The sequence below is a fragment of the Solanum lycopersicum genome, chromosome 1, assembly GCF_036512215.1.
Source record: "Solanum lycopersicum chromosome 1, SLM_r2.1".
NCBI classification, from domain to species: domain Eukaryota; kingdom Viridiplantae; phylum Streptophyta; class Magnoliopsida; order Solanales; family Solanaceae; genus Solanum; species Solanum lycopersicum.
The window spans coordinates 61,686,080-61,707,286 of NC_090800.1; the positions used below are offsets into that span (position 1 = coordinate 61,686,080).

Sequence of the window (21,207 nt, forward strand, 5' to 3'; positions counted from 1 at the left end):
ACAAAATCAATTCTCATAAAGGTTTCATATCTAATATAAAATCGAAAAGACACGTAAGCATCAAATCATCATCTACAAACTAAATATTCAATCAAAATTTGAAACTAACTTCTTAATGTGCATAAGAATATATTGAAGACTTTAATAACAAGGATTTTTAAGTATAATAACTTGTATTAAAAAAATAAACAAGCTACATAGTTCATATATTGAAAAGGAAATAAGTAATAACAAGCTACTACATTTTTAAAGACTAATTCTCTCGCAAGTCTTCAAGGCAACAAATATACCCTAAAAGGTTGACTAGGACAAATGTCACGATAAACATCAGTCAATGTACTATCCCAAGGTTCACGAAGAAGGTTTATTAAATAAGCTAAGACTCTCCAATTTGAAACTTCCTTATAATCAGCCAATTCAACTCATTTTATTTCAAAATAGGTGAATAAAATCATGTGCTGAAATTTTATGAGACATCTATCAAAGACTTAAACTATTTAAATTTTTTCTCTTTTTTCCCTTTGAATGACTCTTTGATTCCTTGAGAGATTTTGTGTCACCTTTGGAATATCAATCTGTATGATTTCAAGCCCTCAGAAATATGTCTTACGGTGTCTTGTTCTTCTACCTTCTCCCTTTGCTTGACTTTGAGAATTCCCACTTGGATTAATTTGAGCATGTTCCCGTTCATCCATATATGAAATTGAAAAAATAAAATAAAAATATGATTAATAACATTTAATATGACAACGTATATGACAAATTTTTCAAATAAGACAGAGGATTATTTAAGATCAATTTTAATGCTCATAATTAGAATCTTAACTTAATCAAAATTATTGATCATTATTCTCTATTAACCAAAAAAGATAACTCATGGGGCAAAAATAAATCAGTCTTAATCTGATTTGACCGCTTCAATAATATTATGTCAGAGTAAGTAAACAAATACTCTATCAACATAAAATGGTACTATACATCCATTGACTATTTTTCTAAAAAGAAAAAAGTACTTTATAATTCCAAAGGAAAAGGTACAAGTATTTTTATAAATAAAATATGAGTACTTTTTAAGAAACAGGACTCTTTTCTTTCTGTTTCTTTTTGATCCTTAATAGAAAATGAAAGGAAAAAATTGATAGGAAAAAATTGATAGGCCACCCACCCTTCACACATTCTTTTATTTAATGTGAGATTTTAATCCTTAACAGAAAAGGATTAAAAAAAACCCACCTTTCACACATGGAAGACAAAAGAAAAATTCTATCCACTTTCAATAGATGAAGAGACAGAAAAGGTCTTCTAATAGTACTAAAATTCGAGAAAAAAACTTTTCTTCCAACAAAATATATATCACCCATTAATTACTCCATTATTTGCATAGTAATTTCTTGAAGTGTAACATTGATTATCATTTCTGTGTCATATATATTTCAAAAATTAGTGTATAAAATATTATTTTTTCTGCTAATGAATTTCATCTAATTACGTAGTAGATACTAATCTAATATAATTTAAAAAGATTAGGCTCAACATAAATGAGATCTCCGCATGCCTATCATGAATCGATCGAAAATTTGAAAAATTCCTTTGGTTTTTTCTTGTAGATCTATTATGAGTAATAAATATGAAAATACATAAAGAGATTTGTTCACGTGCATTTCCAACCCAAAACATCAAATTTGGTGTCAATATTATTTTTAGTTTAATCAACTCCAATTCACTGTACCAAATTTTACACTTAAAAGGAATATTTTTCTCTCTCTATTATTATATGATTATTTCTTATTTCATATAATAAATTCTTTCTAAAACATTCATCATAAATAATTCATATTATTTTCTTTTATATCCAATTATAATTTATAGTAGAATTAACATAATTTTTTTTTAAAAAAAGTCATATTTGGAAAAATTAATTTATAAAAAAGCTAAATTTAATATCTAAAATTAATATTATAAAAATATTACATAAAAAAATATAAAAATATATAATAGATTTAATTAAATTGTATCATTTATATAACGTTTAATTAAAAGTTTGTGAAGTAAAATAATATTAAAATATTCAAAAAGTGATTGGTGTGATTAATACTATTACAATAAATTTGGTGTTAAACTATTCACACATCAAATTTGGTGTAAAATTGATATGGATTGAAACTTTAAAATGTCAAATTTTACACCAAATCTAGAATTTGATGTAAAATTTGATGTGGATTGGAGATGGTCTAAAGAAGATACACTATAAGATTTGTGTGCTTTGTTGCAGTGAATTAAATTATGAATTGAAAGTAATACTCCAAATTATTTCTTTGAATTAAAGATTATGCTTTCACAAAGCTTAATGATTGTTGGGGGTTTTTATTAAAGAAGAAATAAAAATTGAATTTCTTGTCTTTCTCGCTTTTGTTGTTTCTGCTGCTAAGTTTTTTGTTAAGTACACTTACTTTTTATTAATTGTTGCACTCCCTTTTAAGAAGCAACAATTTTGATAAAACTAGCTTGATTAGTGTGAGTTAGTTATCAATCAATTTGTTAGTTAGTTAGTTAGTCACTATTCAACTTTCAAGTAGTTAGTTATAGTTGGTTATAGTTAGTTAGTGTTCACATGTTTTGCATTTTATTGATTTGTTTAACTACTCATTGATGTGTATATATACACATCCAATGTACTGTTTCAAGTGTGCATTCTAATATAGAAAAGTTTTCTTCTTCTTCCTTCATGCTACTAGAAGCTCAACCTCCATTAATGGAAGAATGAGATTACCTTCCAGCTTAGATTGCTGGCTTTATCAGCTTGCATTGCTGATTTTATCATGGTATCAGAGCAAAGTTACTCATACTAGATCCTTTTGATCTAATTGATTGATCGACTCACTGATCATATTTGTTTTTGATCTCATATGTTCTTCTCTTCTGTTCTCTTCTGTCCTCTTCTGTTCTCTGTTTTTTTTTGTTGTTTGATTTGGTTAGTTACTTGTTGCTGGTTCATAGATTTTCCATTTGTTGAATATCAATTCATTCTCCATGGGTGATACTTCAACTGATGTGAATGCTAGTAACTCCTTAAAACGACCAGACTTTAATAGTCCTTTCTATCTACATCCTTCTGAAAATGCTGCTTCTACATTGGTTCCTATGGTGTTTGATGGAACTAGTTACAGATCATGGAGAAGAGCAGCTCTTAGAGCATTGTCCGTTAAGAATAAAACTGGATTCATCAATGGTAAGATCGTGAAACCAAGCTTTACAGATCCATCATTCATGTAGTGGGAGAGATGTGATGATATGGTGACATCTTGGGTTCTAAACTCCCTCTCCCCAGAGCTACGAGATAGCCTGCAATATGTTAACAATGCTAAGGAATTATGGGAGGAATTGGAGGATAGATATGATCAAACTAATGGATGCAAGCTATATCAGTTGCAGAAGGAAATAAATGATTTGATGCAAGGCACTCTAGACATTACTGGTTATTATACAAAGATGAAGAAATTGTGGGAGGAAATGAGTGCAATTGATGTGAATTCACAATGTAGTTGTGTGTGTACTTGTGGAGGAAAGGTAAAACTGTATAAAGCTGAGCAGGACAGAAGACTTATACACTTCTTGATGGGCCTAAATGAGATGTACACTGCTGTGCGAGGGAACATCCTCATGATGTCTACTTTGCCTACAATGGCACGGGCATTTGCTATCCTGTCACAGGAAGAGAGGCAGAGAGAAATGAAGCCTTTAAATCATATGGCTTTGGAGTCCACTTCACTTAATGCATCTATGTTGTCTCAAAATAATTCAACAAACTCTAGTTCTTATAGAGGAAGCATAGGTAGGGGAAATGGAAGTTACAACAACACTGGCAGTTTTAACAATAGCAATGCTGGAAATTTCAACAACACTAATGCCTATAGGGGAAACTCTAATGCTGGTAATAGATCAAATATATTTTGTGAGTATTGCAAACGAACTGGACATGTCAAAGATAGGTGCTACAAACTTCATGGTTATCCAACCAACACAAGAAATCCAAGAGGAAGAGGAAGAGGATCTGCAGCAAATGTACATACCTCTGAGGGTGATAGTTACAAGTGTGAAGAGAATTTTGAGCAGGGAAAACAAATGCCAGTGAATCTGTCAAAGAGTCAATATGAACAATTGCTCAATTTGCTTGGAAATGAGTTTGAATATTCAAACAATGTGTCAAGTGGAGCTGCAAGCCTAGCAGGTATACTTGCTTGTCATTCTTCTATAAGTAAGATAAGTGATATGTCATGTAAATGTGAAAGATTAACTGTTGGCTCTTGGATCATTGATTTAGGAGCATCTCACCATATGACCTACACAAAACACAATCTCACAAACCTTAAGCCTCTACCTTATCCCTTCTTAATCACATTACCAAATGGATACAAGGTTAAAGTGACTGAAATTGGTGATGTGTGTTTGAATTCAACATTAACTCTGTATAAAGTATTGTATATACCTGGCTTCAAGTTCAATCTAATATTAGTTTATTGTTTAGCTAACCAACTCAGAGGGATGGTCTGTTTTAACAATAGTTCTTGTTTACTGCAGGGCCCTTCTCTGAAAAGCCCTCTGGCACTTGGTAAAGCAAGGAGTGGTTTGTATCTTTTTTGTTCAAAGTGTCACATTCCATCTGTAAATGATGATACTGGTTCCCAACAGAAGTTTCAATCTGTTTCCCTTATGAACTACTGTAAAGCACCATCACTACCTAATGCAAAACACTCTCATATAATCAATAAAAAGGTCTGTTCCACTAATAAGATTTCTAACTCAGCTGCTCACTTTTCTTTCAATCAAGACAATGAATTCTTATGGCATGCTAGATTAGGACATGTACCATTTGTGAAAATGAAGAACATATCTACCATTCCTCTAAAGTTCTCTAACAAACAACCTTTCACTTGTAGAATTTGTCCAATGGCTAGACAAACTAGAATGCCATTTCCAGAAAGTGTTACTACAACCAGTTCAATATTTGAGTTGCTGCATGTTGATTTGTGGGGACCCTATAATGTACCAACACATGATGGATATCACTATTTTTTTACTATGGTAGATGATTACAGTAGAGCTACTTGGACACAACTTATTAGGTGTAAAAGCAATGCTCTTTGTACTATAAAAGCTTTCATATCCTTAATAGAAAATCAGTTTCACACTAGATTGAAAACTATCAGGTCTGATAATGGCTTAGAATTCTCTAGTACTAAGGCAACATGTTTCTTCCAAGAAAAAGGCATAGTACACCAGAAATCTTGTCCCTACACACCACAACAAAATGGGGTAGTAGAGAGGAAACACAAGTATCTTCTTGAGACAGCAAGGGCACTGTTATTTCAATCAAAAATACCTATGAGGTATTGGGGAGAATGTGTATTAACTTCCACTTATTTGATTAATAGATTACCTACTAAACTACTTCAAGGGAAGTCTCCATATGAGTTGTTGTATCAGAAGAAGCCTTTTTACTCACATCTTAAAAATTTTGGATGTCTTTGTTTTCCAACTACTTTAAAAACTCATAAAGATAAGTTTAAGCCTAGAACTGTACCTCACTTATTGGATATCCCTTTAACACAAAAGGGTACAAGGTCTTAAACTTGGCTACCAAGAGAATTCATGTGTCTAGAGATGTTTCTTTCTATGAAAATATTCTTCCTTTTGTCATTACTCCTGCTGGTTCTAGTTTTGACTCTATACTGCAATGTCTTGTTCATCACTCTGATAAGTTGCCTTACATGTCTAGTAAAACAAATACTTTTATTGATGATGAGAAGTTGAGTCAACACACACTGGATGAAGTCACTTGTGATCAAGTTTCCATACCTGAAAATATACCTATGACTGAATCAACAACACCTTCTACTGAGCTAAATATACCTGTCACAGCACCTACTGGACCAAATGCACCTGTTCTTACACCTAGAAGGACAACTAGATCTTGTCATCCTCCAAACTACTTAAAAGACTATAGCTATTCATTACCTAAGCTACATTCTTCTTCACCTATAAATAATATTACTGATTCTCAACATTCACTCACATCTTTCACAAATCATCCTGATCATATATGCTTCTCTACACTATGTTCTGAAAGTCAGCAGTTGATCCATAATGTTTCACATGATATTGAGCCTACATCTTATGAAGAGGCAAGCTTGAATCCAGCCTGGCAAGCAACAATGAAACAAGAGTTTGATGCACTGCACACTAATAATACTTGGGAGCTAGTTAAGATGCCAAAAGAAAAAAAATGTTATTGGATGTAAATGGGTGTATAAGATTAAACATAAGGCAGATGGGAGCATAGAAAGGTTCAAAGCTAGACTGGTGGTAAAAGGATACACTCAACAAGCAGGGATAGACTACAATGAAACCTTCTCACCTGTGGTAAAGATGACTACAGTTAGAACACTAATCTCATTAGCAGTTAAGAAGAGCTGGGATTTGTACCAATTGGATGTAAATAATGCCTTCCTACATGGTGATTTGAATGAAAAGGTGTACATGGCTTTACCTCCAGGACTGGTAGTGGACAGTAGTGATATAGTATGCAAATTGAAGAAGTCCTTATATGGTCTGAAACAAGCCAGTAGACAGTGGTATGAGAAACTGGCTGATAGTCTTTGCTCAAAGGGTTATGTTCATTCAGACAGTGATTACTCACTATTTTACAAGAAAAATGGTCACTCCTTAGTATTTGTAGTTGTATATGTTGATGACATTATCTTGACTGGTACTGATATGAAGGAGATTGAATCTTTGAAACTCTTCTTGCATGAGAAATTCAGAATAAAAGATTTAGGAAGGCTGCATTATTTTCTTGGATTAGAGATACTGTACAGGCAGGATGGTGTCCTTGTTTCACAGAGGAAGTTTACTCTTGATCTCTTGAAGGAATTTGAGTCTATAAACTACAAGTCTACCACTTCACCATTGGATCCTACTGAGAAACTAAGGCTTACAGAAGGGAAATTACTACCAGATCCTACTTACTACAGAAAATTAGTAGGCAAACTTAATTTTCTTGCTAATACAAGAATGGATATAACATATAGTGTCCAGCATCTCAGTCAATTCATGCAATCTCCTAGAGAACCTCATTTAAAGGCAGCTTACCATGTACTCAGATACGTACAACATGATCCTACATTGGGAGTTTTTATCAGTAATAGACCTGATATCACCATCAATGCCTACTGTGACTCAGATTGGGCATCTTGTCTTGATTCAAGGAAGTTAGTGAGTGGTTATTTGGTCCTCATGGGAGATAGCCCTATCAGTTGGAAGTCTAAGAAACAACCTACAGTGTCATTATCTTCAGCAGAAGCAGAATACAGAGCTATAAGACAGGTAGTAGGAGAAGTGGTGTGGCTAGAAAGACTACTTGGTGAACTCTCAGTGACAATACCTTTGCCTATACAAGTATTTTGTGACAGCCAAGCAATAGTACACATTGCTAAGAATCCAGTGTTTCATGAACAAACTAAACACATAGAAGTTGATTGCCATTTTGTCAGGACAAAGCTCCAAGAAGGACTGATTACACTCCAATATGTCTCAACAGACTCTCAGCTGGCTGATGTTTTCACTAATGCATTGACTGGTATTAAAAATTCTAATCTGTTGAACAAGTTGTCTGTGAATGGCTCACTTCCAACTTGAGGGGGGGGGGGTGATAAAACTAGCTTGATTAGTGTGAGTTAGTTATCAATCAATTTGTTAGTTAGTTAGTTAGTCACTATTCAACTTTCAAGTAGTTAGTTATAGTTGGTTATAGTTAGTTAGTGTTCACATGTTTTGCATTTTATTGATTTGTTAAACTACTCATTGCTGTGTATATATACACATCCAATGTACTGTTTTAAGTGTGCATTCTAATATAGAAAAGCTTAAGCTCAACCTCCATTAATGGAGGAATGAGATTACCTTCCAGCTTAGATTGCTGGCTTTATCAGCTTGCATTGCTGATTTTATCAAATTTGAAGCAGATAACTAACTTTGTTTGTCTTCTTATTTTTAGAAAAAACAAAATGAGTCGAATTGGGTGATTCACATGGACGATTCATGACCTATGAAATTTAATTCGAAATCTAATATTGTAAGTATAATATTCTCGTTGTTTTAAAAAATAATGACCTCCTTTCATTTTTAGTTTGTAAGAATGATCTCATTCTTTTTTATAATATTACAATTTCACTTTATAACCTGACATATTTATGCTCACAAGATTGAAGGACAATTTTGTAACCACAAAATTCAAAAGTTTTTTTTTATTATTATAAACTCAATTTTAAGTAAAATTAGACAATTCTTTATGAAACGAAAAAAATATTTATGAAAGTGTAACTTACATTAAAAGATCATAATTTAAATTTTAAAATTGAAATAATATAGTTTTCTCAAATAATTTAATTTTTATATTATATAATCTTTGTAGACAAAAAAAAAACATAATCAAATGAAACGGGTATAACATTAAAATCAATATGACCGAGATTTTAAAAAAAAAAACGTGAAAAGGCAAAAATAATAAAGACAAATACGACATCGTTTGCGTTTGTTTGTGAAGTTATCCAACTTGATTCCAAGAAGCTTCAGTCCAAAGTCTCGCTGAGACCTCACCTATATAAACCCCTCATAAGTATCAAACTCATTCCACCAACTTTACTGTTTGGGAAATCTCTTTTCTTCTTCAGACACACTTCTCATTTGAACTGTAAGTTTATATTTTTTTCATTCTTTAATCTTTTTCTTTTGTATATCTAATTATCTACCTATATATATATCTGTTGATTTGTTTTTCATAATTAACAGATCTATATGTGTATATACATATAGCAATTAGTTAAATTCAAATTGGAACGAAATTTTAGTATATTGTTAATTAGCTCAAGAAATGAATACTAGCAGTTGCATTAGTATTTCAACCATGAAACCATGTTGTAGAATCCTCAGCAGTTGTAAAGGTTCATCCTTTATTGGGAAATGTAATCATTTTATTAATGATAATTTGTCGAATCCGCACTGCAAATTAGATGATATACATACGGTTTCTGATTATGCTACTAGGGCTATAGGGATTATTGGTTCGAATCGGAGTTTTTTTTGTGGATCTGATTCGAATTGGAGGCATTTTAGGTTGAATAAGGAAACTAGGTGCTACTCTGTCGATGCAAATGTTGCATCTGATGGAAGGAATTTTTCAACTTCGATTGAAGCTCAAGTTAATGAGAAGAGGTTCAATAAGTTTTACATACAGGGGTGCTTAAATGTGAAGCCTTTAGTCATTGACAGAATAGAATCAGGTAAAGATGTAGCTAAAGTAGAAGAAGAAATTAGGACAGATATAAATAATGGATCAGGTGTATATGTAAAGCATCCTGATAATTATTTAAATGGGGAGTGTGTTTCTGAATCACCCCATGAGAAAGAGTTATCTGAAGTGGAAAAGGAGGCATGGAATTTACTTAGGGGAGCAGTTGTTAACTATTGTGGCTTCCCCGTTGGGACTGTGGCAGCTAATGATCCAGCTGATAAGCAGCCGCTTAACTACGATCAAGTGTTTATACGCGATTTTGTCCCATCAGCTCTTGCTTTTTTGCTGAATGGAGAGGGGGAGATTGTCAAGAATTTTCTGCTCCACACTCTGCAACTGCAGGTATGCATTTCTTATAATTGCGTGAAAAACATCTAAGTTTGCTTTTCTGTTTTGAGCTGTATCATTTTCACAATCTGCGTTGATTTCTGCACTCCAATTGCTGCCAATAATGCAGGCTACTGTTTCTTTTTAGTTTGAGAATCCATCATAGGGCCTTTTGCACATTCATGTGTGCATGTGTGTACAATGAGAAATCTCAGAATCAGTTTAATATATCTACGAAGGATTGCTGCTTTATTTTTGAAATGATTTAGGATAAATCAACATTTCTCACTCAAGTTTTTACAGGAAAAAGCTTGTTGATTCAGTTAACATTGACATAATACATAAAAGTGCCCTTTGGTAGGCACTTAAACTTGTACAAAGCTTAACAAGCACACGTCGTACTTGGCGTCCCATATAACAATCACGTTCTACCAGTGTTGTGAAAAGCGCAGAAAATTGTGCTTCAAGGCGAGGCGCTACCAGTGCGCTGCTTTCTCCTGAGGCTATGCGATCTGAAAAAGGCACTCGCTTCAAATAAAGAAGCGAGAAGCGACACTATGGAAAAAGCGCAATAAAGCGCGTTCTTTATAAAAAAGCGACAATTTGGTTTTTCTAATTAAAAAAAATAGTTCTTTTTTTAAAAAAACAAAATCTGAGATAGATATGACTTAATTTTCTTTCACGATTTTAGGACTTTACTCTTCTTTCGCTGCTCTCTTTATTTTTCCTTTTCTCCTCTTTGGGTAATGCAAACAGGACTCTTCTCTGCTGTCTTTTCTTCTTCTTCTCTTCTTCTCTTCTTCTCTTCTTCTATGCTGCGATCTGCTATTGTTTCTTTTCGCAATTACTGACCTATTTTTTTTGTTAATATTACTGCCTGCTCTGTTTTATTCAATTCTTTTGCTGTTTTTTTTAGTTTTTATATCTGTACACTGACTGTGATCAGTGTGTATTCTTGCTGCTCTGTTTTTTATTTTTTGACACTTCTTTTTTGCTTGTAGTATTTTGTGAACTTGTATTTTCTCATTCAAAATGTCACAAAAGAGGGATCTGGCTTGGGCGTATGAACTCCTACGGGTAGTAGCACAAAAAATGTTTTTGATTTTTTGCTTTATATGTTATGACTTATGAGTATTATTGACCATCTATTTTCATTTAATCTAAGTACCTCTATTCAATTGTATAATATTTTTTTATTTTGTACTAAATGTCGCTTTTTTTTAAAAAAAAGTGCGCTTCGCTTCACGCTTCTCGCTTTTGTGAAGCGAGCCCTCGTCGCTTTCTTCTGCTTCTTGCTTCCCAAAACACTGCATTCTACCCGACATCCTACGTGTATTATGTCACATAGGTCACATGTATTTATTTGTTCAATTCATACAAGTTCAAGTGTCTACTTTGCACACCCAAAGTTTGAGGGCACAAATATCAGATGAAGCCAAATTAAAGGACATATTTATGTATTATGTCATTAACGTGTGACATACATCACATCCCTGTATTTATCAATTCTTTCTTGGGAAGTTGCAATCCCCATGGTAAATTAAACATCTGTTTTATGTGCTTCTTAGAGCTGGGAGAAAACCGTGGACTGCTATAACCCTGGAGAAGGATTGATGCCCGCAAGTTTTAAAGTCAGAACTGTGCCTCTTGATGGAAGGAATGGTGAATTTGAAGATATGCTGGACCCAGACTTTGGTGAATCCGCAATTGGACGTGTTGCACCTGTTGATTCTGGTAAGTGGATTGTTCTACGTAATGTCTTAGTGTTAATTATTTCACAGCCTGATTGGTTGTCTCTTTCTGATTTTTGTTGCTTTATTACATTCTTTCGTCAATAGCAACAATTTGAACCCTTTATCAAATGATACTCATGGATCACGTAATGAGTACCCTGCTGCAAACAGAGCCTGGTAGTTAAGTGAAGAACGGTAGAGGGGGAGGGCTCATTATCTTCCCAGTTTTGTATTTTGCACCACTGGCATTTGGAGATTTCTCAGTACTGGTTCATGATCCTAACCTCTGATGAATTGGCCTGCTCAGATTAAGTGCTGGTTTTATTGTACTTCTACAGGGTTGTGGTGGGTTATCTTATTGAGAGCTTATGGAAGGATTACAGGGGACTATAATTTGCAAGAGAGGGTGGATGTGCAGACAGGCATTTGCCTGATACTTAACCTGTGCTTAAGTGATGGTTTTGACTTGTTTCCTACTCTCTTGGTCACTGATGGGTCATGCATGATTGATAGGCGGATGGGCATTCATGGGCATCCACTTGAGATCCAAGTAAGATAACATACGAGCTAGAATTTAATCAGTAGAGCTCAACAGGATTGCATGTCATTATTTGCCTAAGCTGCTCATATTTTACATAGTTTTGCTTTTGCTGTTATTTGCTTTAGTGCCTCTAAAGGTTGGTCAGGTGCACGAAGAATCTCTTTTACGCAGGGTCCAATGAAGTGTTGCATATTAGGAAATGTAATGTAGGCAACCTATCTTATGCAAGCATCCATGGCTGATTCCACGGCTTGAAACCCATGACCTATAGATCAACCAGGGACAACTTTACTATTGCATTAAGGCTCCCCTTCATTAGAGCTTTTCTAATAAGATTAAAGAACTTCAACTGAAGCAATTCCTTTCCTTTCCTGTTTTTTTTTCATTTGAGAAAGGTATTTAGTACGTTTCACAAAAGAAGCAGTAAGTGCTGCAAATCTGTAAAGAGTGCTGCACATCCCTCCTCTAGCCTTGGAAGGGTTCTATCAAATCAAGTATTAAATGTGTTTCTTCTACAAGTTTCTCTTTGCACCAAAAATATAATGACAATATACACTTGAACGCCATCTTTACGATAGAGTTGAACTTGTCTAGAAAGCATCTTAAATTCTTTTACACGAATGTGTATCACCTTATTGTTCTTCCTTTTTCCTGCTCAAATCTGTGGTAATATCTCAAAAGGTTGATGGGTGTGTCAGGCGTGGCGAATTTGATGCCAGCAAAATTCAGTGAAGCATTTCTATGGTACGAAAAATAGTTGAGAGAGAATTATCAGATTTTTTGTTTTATAGCAGGGATATTGATTATGCTACTCACCACGTGTTTAAGTCTGATGTAGTATATCCTAGCATGACATGAGAACATGAACATTTTAGTGTAGTGAGAGTAAGTATTACACAGAATATGTTACTTATCTACAGATTTACTATCAAATTGACTCTTGTTTAGCATCTAGGTAAATTGCTCCCTGTTGGTTACATCTGAGAATTTCTCACCTACCTTATATCTCAGATTTTGACTCTTAGGGGACAGCTTGCCTTATTTTTTTCGACCTGAGTAGTGTATGCTGTGTGGCTTATAGCTTCAGATAGTATAGTTTACTTACTGCTTTACTGAACTAATACATTATATCTGCAGGCCCTATTTTATTCAGCTTTACGAAGCTCCCGTGAGATGCTCAGCATCAACGACTCCACAAAAAGTCTTGTTTCTGCCATCAACAACCGTCTCAGTGCACTTTCTTTTCACATGAGGGACTACTATTGGTTGGACAGGAAAAAGATTAATGAGATATATCGCTATAAAACAGAAGAATATTCTACAGATGCCATCAACAAGTTCAATATCTACCCAGATCAAATTCCATCTTGGCTTGTGGATTGGATTCCAGAGATTGGTGGATATCTTGTTGGCAATTTACAACCTGCACATATGGATTTTCGTTTTTTCACTCATGGAAATATTTGGACCATTATTTCATCACTAGGATCTCATGAACAGAATGAATCTATTTTGAATTTGATTGAAGACAAATGGGATGACCTCATGGGGAAAATGCCTCTAAAGATTTGTTACCCAGCTTTAGAACATGAAGAATGGCGCATTATCACTGGCAGTGACCCTAAGAATACGTGAGCCTCTAGCTTCTGCCTTTTTGCTTCCTCTGTCCCATATCTCTGTACCTTGTGGTAGCTCGTTGTGTACTTCCGAAACACTCTGATAAAATTTAAAGGTCTGTTCACAAACTTAATCAATGTATTTTCTGCAGCCCCTGGTCATATCATAATGGTGGTTCATGGCCTACTCTACTGTGGCAGGTACATTCCCTGTGAATTTCTTGATCATTATGGAATTGAAATGAGAAAGATGATATGCCAGCAAATAAATGTGTACCAGAACTAGAATTGATACTAATATTTAGAATGTTCTCGATAAGCCATCTTAACCATCTTTATTTTTTCATACGTAGTTTACCCTTGCTTGTATTAAAATGGGAAGACCAGAACTAGCTCAAAAAGCGGTGGATTTGGCTGAAAAGAGACTTTCAGCTGACCACTGGCCTGAATATTATGATACAAGGCATGGAAGATTCATTGGCAAGCAAGCTCGATTGTGTCAGACTTGGACAATTGCTGGATACTTGACCTCAAAGATGCTGTTGCAAAATCCAGATATGGCATCCAAATTATTCTGGAACGAGGATTATGAACTCCTTGAGAATTGTGTTTGTGCACTAAGACCAAATGGTCGTAGGAAATGTTCACGCTCTGCTGCCAGATCTCAAGTAGGTCTCTAAATGTGTTCCCATTTCTGCAATTCCATGTTTTTACCATCAAAATGAAGAGATTTTCTTGTTAGAAATTAACCTTTTCTGATTTAACAGACAGTTTGTGTTCTCTGTGCAAAATAAATTGCCAAAGCTTGTGTTGTAGTATATCATTGTACCTTTCAATTAAATCATAAACGTGACACTGATTGGTGCCATTCATTAATAAATGTTCTGATTTTGAATCTAAACATTCTGTGTAATGAAATGTTTCATTCAATTCTCACGCGTGCTAGTGCCTTTGAACTTTTACTATTTGACTGGAACTCTCAGCCTGATTCGTTGAAACTGAAGCACTCGGTATTTCTCAGTCCCTTGGACCATATCAGAAATGGTTTTACTGAAAGGAGTTCGTTTGACTAGTTTGAGTTGGAAGTGGAAACCAAAGAGAAATTGCATTTACGCTTCATTAAAGTACAAGAGAAAATCACATTAAAGCTAGTAGTCCAAGTAAAATGTAGCTAAAACCTAGTTAACCAAACACAGAGAGGGAATGGACAGAAACAAAACTCCCCTTTTGGGGGATCTACAGAACCATTCAAGCCTCATTTTTTTCCTTGTAATAAAGGTATTGAGATCATTCAGTAAGATCATCATGATCTGATTGTGCTCTAAAGAAGTGAAGGCGAGTGTCTCCAAGCTTCCTGGAATAAGTAGCTTTCTTATACTCATCCCAAGTGAAAGGCCTGTACAGATTAGGTTCGTGTGGCGAGAGCAGCTCAGGGGGACAAACTATCCTGGCATTGAGTGCTGGAGCACCAAAGTAAGCCATTGACATCCTCCTCCTACAGGAATTCACCATAGCCCTATGCCTCACACTCAAAAACCTTCCGTTAGTTAGTGCCTGAAATCAACAAACAGGAATTATTAAAATGGATTAGTCTCTTTGTATTACACAAAATGCTGTACTAAGTGATAACAAATAAACAATCTCCCTGACCAACTTTACATTAGGATTGAATTGCTTAGAGGTGGTTTGGTAGCTGGATGAAAAACAAGTTATTCATTTACTAATTTTCGTGTAGCTTTTATGACATTTGGTACATAGATAGAAAAAAAGTTATTCATATTTAAAAAAAAAGTTGAGCTGTTTAGATAGCATTGAAGATTGAAGTATAGGGAGAAGTTATAGAAGTAGGGTCCTCAAAAACTATGTTTGCAGAGAGTGTTCAGTTTTATCAATACATCAATATTGTAAGAATGGGCAGAGCCCAGTGCTGAAGGAAGCTGTAGTTTTGCTAAGCCCCAAAATGTGTAGCTATCACATCAGTTTCACTTCATTTCTAGCCTCTTTTACCCGTTTTAAATTAATGAGGATTACAATGCACTTTCTACATATGTGAGACCACTCTAGGTTGCATGCATGCATTTATGTATTTAATGTTGAATAAGTAATATTCCTATATGAAAATATAAAATACCTGTAGTGCGTCACCCACATTGACACAAAAAGCAGTAGAAGGGTGAGGGGAGACAGGGACCCAGAAACCGTCTCGTGGTGAGATTTGAAGTCCAGGAACGTCGTTGGATCTCAAGATGGTCAAGATCTGAGGGTCAGTATGTTCTCCAAATCCAATACTATTAGTATTGTTGACAAGTTGTACAAGAGGAGGATAGTGATTGAGCCTAAGAAGAGAGTCTGAATGTGAGTCTCTAAGGAAGTTGCTTAACACTGACGTACGTGGGACCCCTAATCCCTCTGCCATCAGCTCCAATATTTCACATGCTAACTCCCTAACTCCTTCTACGTAACCATTCACTGCACACCTGTCACCAACCACCAACATCAAACATATATATATCTTCATCTACCTAAGCAGACGCCAACAATTAACTCTCTAACAATGTCTCATTCTTCCACTAAATAATCTTTTAACAATAATAATTTAGGGCCCGTTTGGATGGGCTTAATAAAAGCAGCTTTAAAAAAGTACTTTTGAAAGTGCTGAAACTTATTTTTAAAATAAGCAGTTATGCGTTAAAAGTGTTGAAGTTGTTATGCCAAACGTGAAAAGGGAAAAATAGAAGAAAGAGATGTTAGGGTTATATGGGTAATTTGGAGATTATATAAAAATATTAAGGGAAAAAACATAAAAATGTGGTCAACTTAAAACAGCTTATAAGCTAAAAAAAAAACACCCCTAACCCAGCTTTTAACTTTTGGCTTAAAATAAGTTTTTTTTAACTTAAAATAAGCTATTTTGAGTATTGTCAAACAGTTAAATAAATTAAAAACCAGATTTTAAGTCAGTTTGACCAGCTTTTAAGCTGAGCCAAACAGACTCTTAATGTAATTAAGACACTTTGTATATGTATGCATGTTTCCTCTTTAAAACTAATACTAGTATACTTAGAGCCGAGCCCGTTTGGACTGATTTAAATAAAGTATTCCATCTGTTTCATTTTATTTGAGGTAGTTTAACTCAATACATAATTGGATTAAAGAAATAAAGTTTTTTAAAACTTAAAGTCCAATGATAGAATTTGTATAACTGTAAATCATTTTTTTAAGGATAAACCAGATATTTCATAATTGAATTGCTACTTAATATGAAAATGTGTCATTTTTTGGATTGACTAAAATTAAAGTAAATTACATAAATTGAAATAGCCGGAGTACTTAGTTTATAAGTCAAAAGATTAAAAAAAAAGTAAAGAGAGACGTATTTTTCTTTCTTTTAAAAAAATAAAAATTTAAAAAATTCGTTTATGACTTTCTAAATACTCTCTAATTTATTTTAAGTTATTTTTTACTTATTTTTAATTTGTCAAATACTCCTAAAAATAAAAAAAAATGATTTAAAAATAAATTAAAATAACTTCAACTTAAACGACCTGTTAATTTCTTCGACTTGTTTGGACCTTATAGATGGAAAATAATATCTGACAGGTCAGTCTGATTCTGTATCATTATGTGCTGTTTCTGAGAGAGTACTAGTTTTACAGTGCTACTATAAATTTGTATCATCATATCTATTCCACGTTCCCTTTTACGTCTTGATAGGTCTGTTTCACTTGACGTGTTATTGTTTGACTAGTGTGGTATTTTAATTTTTTTGAGATTTTATAATCCTCAAATAAAATAAAGATTATGCATCTAACATCCGAAAATGTCGTTTTTAAATTTTGTTATCTTAAATATAACAGGTAGAATACTCTATTAAGACTTAACGAGTTAGTTCTAAATATGAAAGATATAATCTTTTTTTATTTCACTTTATATATATATATATATATATATATATATATATATATATATATATATATATATATATATATATTAGTTTGACTCGGAAAAAAGTTAAAAAGAAATGATTTTTTTAAAAAAAATTGTGGTTTAAATTAAGTAATAGCTATTTATAATCAGTTCAATAAAAATAAAATAGACATATAAACTACGACAAAGAGAATATTATTTTAAATAGAGTAAAAAAGAAAATTAGAATATAGAAATTAAAACGAAGGGTGTGTCCGACTCCAAATATAGTTTGACTAGACACCAAAACAAAAAAAAAAGTTAATTTTGAAATATATGAGCTTAAATATACCATACTAGTTGTTTGATTAGAAAATATTGTCATTAAATACAATATGACAAATTTTAAGCTAAACTATTTCAATATAAAAAGATGGTTCATATCTCTTGGATATTACTAATAATAATGAAGCAAAATATCACCTTGAGGCAAACATCAATAGTCTACTAAAACTCCAAATGTAACATGCCATACCAGATGTTTAGTACTTCTTAAAGGTACATAGTAACTTCATTAAACTCCTTGTTCCCATTGGCATATTACCAAGTAAAGATAAAGATTAGACAATGTTTTTCCTAAAGTTTTATGGTTATTAAATTCATTTTTTTCATTAGATAACTAATTTTTCTGAATATTTGTCAGCAAAATAATAAAAAAAGTCACTTAATATTTCTCGTCTCTATTAAAAATTAAACCTAAATTTTCATGATTATCAATCATTTTATCGATCACTAGACCACATTCCTATGATTCTGAACTTCGTTCGCGAAGGAACCGGACTTTTGACGGACCAGCCCTTTTTTATGCGCCGCTTTACCCTGAAAGGAAAATGAGCTTTGCTCCTCTGGGCGCTAGGCGAACCACGGTCCATTTTTCACTCCTTATACGTCTAGAGAAAGTAGATGACGTGAAATTTAAAGAGAAGCTTGTGGATGCATTTTTGCGTAAAAACCCACTTATTGGAGAAACAAAAATAGGGATCCACGTGAGTATGGTCCAAGAGAAGCACGTGTTGGTTCAAGTCAAAAATCGTGCAGTAGAATTAACTAGTTGTTTAAATACAAAGTGCACCAATTATGCATCACCTATATGCTAACTACTCCAAAAGTCTAAAGGTATTTAGCCCATCGAGGCCTTCATTTTTATATTAGTAGTTAATTATTTTATGTACCAATTATACAACAGTCAACCCTTGACTCTCATTTGCTTCACTAACTTTAAATAAATCATTTTTCATGTTTGAGTTAACATCATCAAAGAGAATAAGAGGGTGTTTGGACTGCCTTTCACTTTCTTTTTCTAATTTACATTTTGAACATGTTTGTAAAAGATAAAAAGTATTTTAAGAACCTACTTTTAGATTTAAAAAGAATAAAAACAAAAAATTGCTGATGACTTGATCAATGATTTTTTAATTTATAAGCTACTTAAAATAAGTAAAAGTGGTTAGTCAAATTTATTTTAGACAACAAATTTATAGCTATACATACTGCTATCACTTATTTTAGTTAACAAATTTTTTAAAATAATATTCTTTCTTAAACTCTGTACTCAAATTAACTCATATAAAATAAAATAAAAATAATATTAAAAATAAATTTAAAACCAAAAATTAGTAGGACGACTTATGAATTTACCTTATAACCTCTAGTAAAACATGTAAATCAAACACACTCTTAAGTTATTGTGTTAGTATTGGTCTTTATGAGAAAATGAACAACAAAAAAGAAGTCAAAAAATTTAAACCCAGATAATTCCAGAAAGTATAGAACAATACTTAAAACGAAAACAATTAGCATGAATAAGAAATCAAATTAAAATCAGAGAAAGTATGATAGATTTGGATTATGAATTTGAGATGATGTCTTAATCTTATTTTGGAATCCTTTTATTTTTTTGTTTCTCATTCAAATATTCATATTAGAGCTCGATTATATTCGAATTTATATCAAAACGTCTCACATTACGATAAAACATCTCCTAACAAATGCGATTCCATATTTAAGAGAACTCAAATTAATTAAAATAAAAAAATACTTATGAGTCCACCGTAATCTTCGTCGGTAGCTATTTTTGAATCCTTAAAAAAGAACAAAGATGGCGAGACAGATTCAATAATATTACAGCTGGCGCAAGATGGCCAATACCTAGCAAAATTAACTAAACTTAGGACCATCTCCTTAACCAATAAATTGACTTATGTACTATCAAAAATTTATTAGTCTCACATCATTAAACTAATTCCTCCAACTCTTTTTAGTAAGAATCTCTCTAGCTATTCCAAATTCCCCTCTTAACTGCTAACCCCATTTGTAGACAACACTTTTTTTTTTCTTTTTAACTTTTGGAGACAGGTCAGATTCCTAGTACTTTGTTGGTGAATGCATGAGGTGTGTTGTTGTGATTCATATGTTCCATAGACAATAAAAAGTGTCAGAAACTGTAATCTTAAATTGATAGTAACCTTACACAAAAAGATATCTACGGTTCATTTGGTTGAAAACAAGTTATCACAACATAAGTTATTCTGAGATTAGTTATCAGGGAGAATTTATCTCACCATGTATATCAGATAATTTATTTCATTACTATAATATAAACGGTGAAATAAATTATCTCAAATATGACAACCAAACAAGGTATAATTCTTTTTATTCTATAACCATTTTCTTATCCATCACTATTTATTTTTATTTTTCACACCGAACGAGTCAAAATAACACTAGTAAAGGTCCTCTCCCATCCTTTTCCTTGGACCACTTGATAACAAAAGATGTTTACATAACATCATGGTTATTAAACTTGAACAAAACAAAGCCACACAAATCTTGTTAACTTGCACTATGTCAGAATTTTCACCCAAAAAAAATAGCTAATATGTACATGAGAAGTTATAGAACATACCTAAAGAGGGTTGGGTCATTGGAAATAGTATTATTGGATAAAGGGTTGGTATGAAGAAGCAAATATTCAACTTCTCCATGATCTCCATTGAATCCTATGTTCTTGCAACCATAACCATAAGGATTTGCCGGTCCGGCACGCTGTTTTTGAGAAGTCGGTTTAGAAAAGAAGTCATAACTTTCATCTTCCATTGCTTTGATGACATGTTGAGGGACACCATGGTTGATAACTTTGAAGAAACCTAAGTTTTCAGAGGCTTTGACAATAAGCTTTGACACTTGTGATCTCTCCCCCATAAGGTCTATGATGGGAAGCTCTTTTTCTTGTCTATTAGAAGGCTGATGAGCCACCACCATGTTGATGTTGTAACAAGAAGAAGCAATATAGTAGCTTACAAGAAAAATAAATAAATAGCAAATAAGATAATGAAGAGAAGTTGATAATCATATGTTACATACACTCTATATATAGAGAGATGTGGATTTAATACCCTGATGACCCCCTTCTAGTACTCCCTCTGTCAAAACATAAATAATTTTATTTATTAAAGGTAAAATTTAAATTGTTTTTCAATATAACTTTCGTTATAAAAGTTATAAAAATGTTTTTTACATATATTTTTGTTATTACAAAAGTAACTCACATATATTTCTATCGTTATAAAAATGGCTTACATATATTCGTTTCATCTAACGGAGTGAAAAAAATGTCAAAAAAATTATTTTTGATTTGTAAAAAAATTTTACAAGTATATTTGATCTTTCTCATAT

General features: G+C 33.0%; 3 protein-coding genes across 4 annotated transcripts; 2 read left to right on the forward strand and 1 right to left on the reverse strand.

The window, feature by feature from the left end:
* The first annotated feature begins 3,291 nt into the window (after positions 1-3,291).
* Positions 3,292-6,299, forward strand: LOC138343925 (uncharacterized). Its single transcript, XM_069294699.1, has 4 exons — positions 3,292-4,228; positions 4,322-4,440; positions 4,579-4,720; positions 5,614-6,299. Exons 1-4 carry the CDS (start codon positions 3,292-3,294, stop codon positions 6,297-6,299), a joined length of 1,884 nt encoding a protein of 627 aa, XP_069150800.1.
* Positions 6,300-8,686: 2,387 nt separating this feature from the next.
* LOC101245982 (alkaline/neutral invertase A, mitochondrial) lies at positions 8,687-14,467 on the forward strand. Of its 2 annotated transcripts, XM_010320928.4 has the most exons (6): positions 8,689-9,691; positions 11,245-11,410; positions 11,748-11,959; positions 13,088-13,581; positions 13,719-13,767; positions 13,920-14,467. In XM_010320928.4, exons 1-6 carry the CDS (start codon positions 8,930-8,932, stop codon positions 14,244-14,246), a joined length of 2,010 nt encoding a protein of 669 aa, XP_010319230.2. In that variant the 5' UTR covers positions 8,689-8,929; the 3' UTR covers positions 14,247-14,467. The 2 variants fall into 2 exon arrangements, 1 of the variants encoding a protein (XP_010319230.2); XR_011221252.1 differs by lacking the exon at positions 13,719-13,767 and having other exon boundaries at positions 8,687-9,691; positions 13,088-13,682; positions 13,768-14,467.
* Positions 14,468-14,652: 185 nt separating this feature from the next.
* LOC101261151 (gibberellin 2-beta-dioxygenase 2-like) lies at positions 14,653-20,930 on the reverse strand. Its single transcript, XM_004229053.5, has 3 exons — positions 20,438-20,930; positions 15,698-16,043; positions 14,653-15,120 (listed from the first exon to the last, which is right to left on the reverse strand). The coding sequence occupies exons 1-3, from the start codon at positions 20,791-20,793 to the stop codon at positions 14,854-14,856; spliced, it is 969 nt and encodes a 322-aa protein (XP_004229101.1). The 5' UTR covers positions 20,794-20,930; the 3' UTR covers positions 14,653-14,853.
* Between the last annotated feature and the right edge of the window lie 277 nt (positions 20,931-21,207).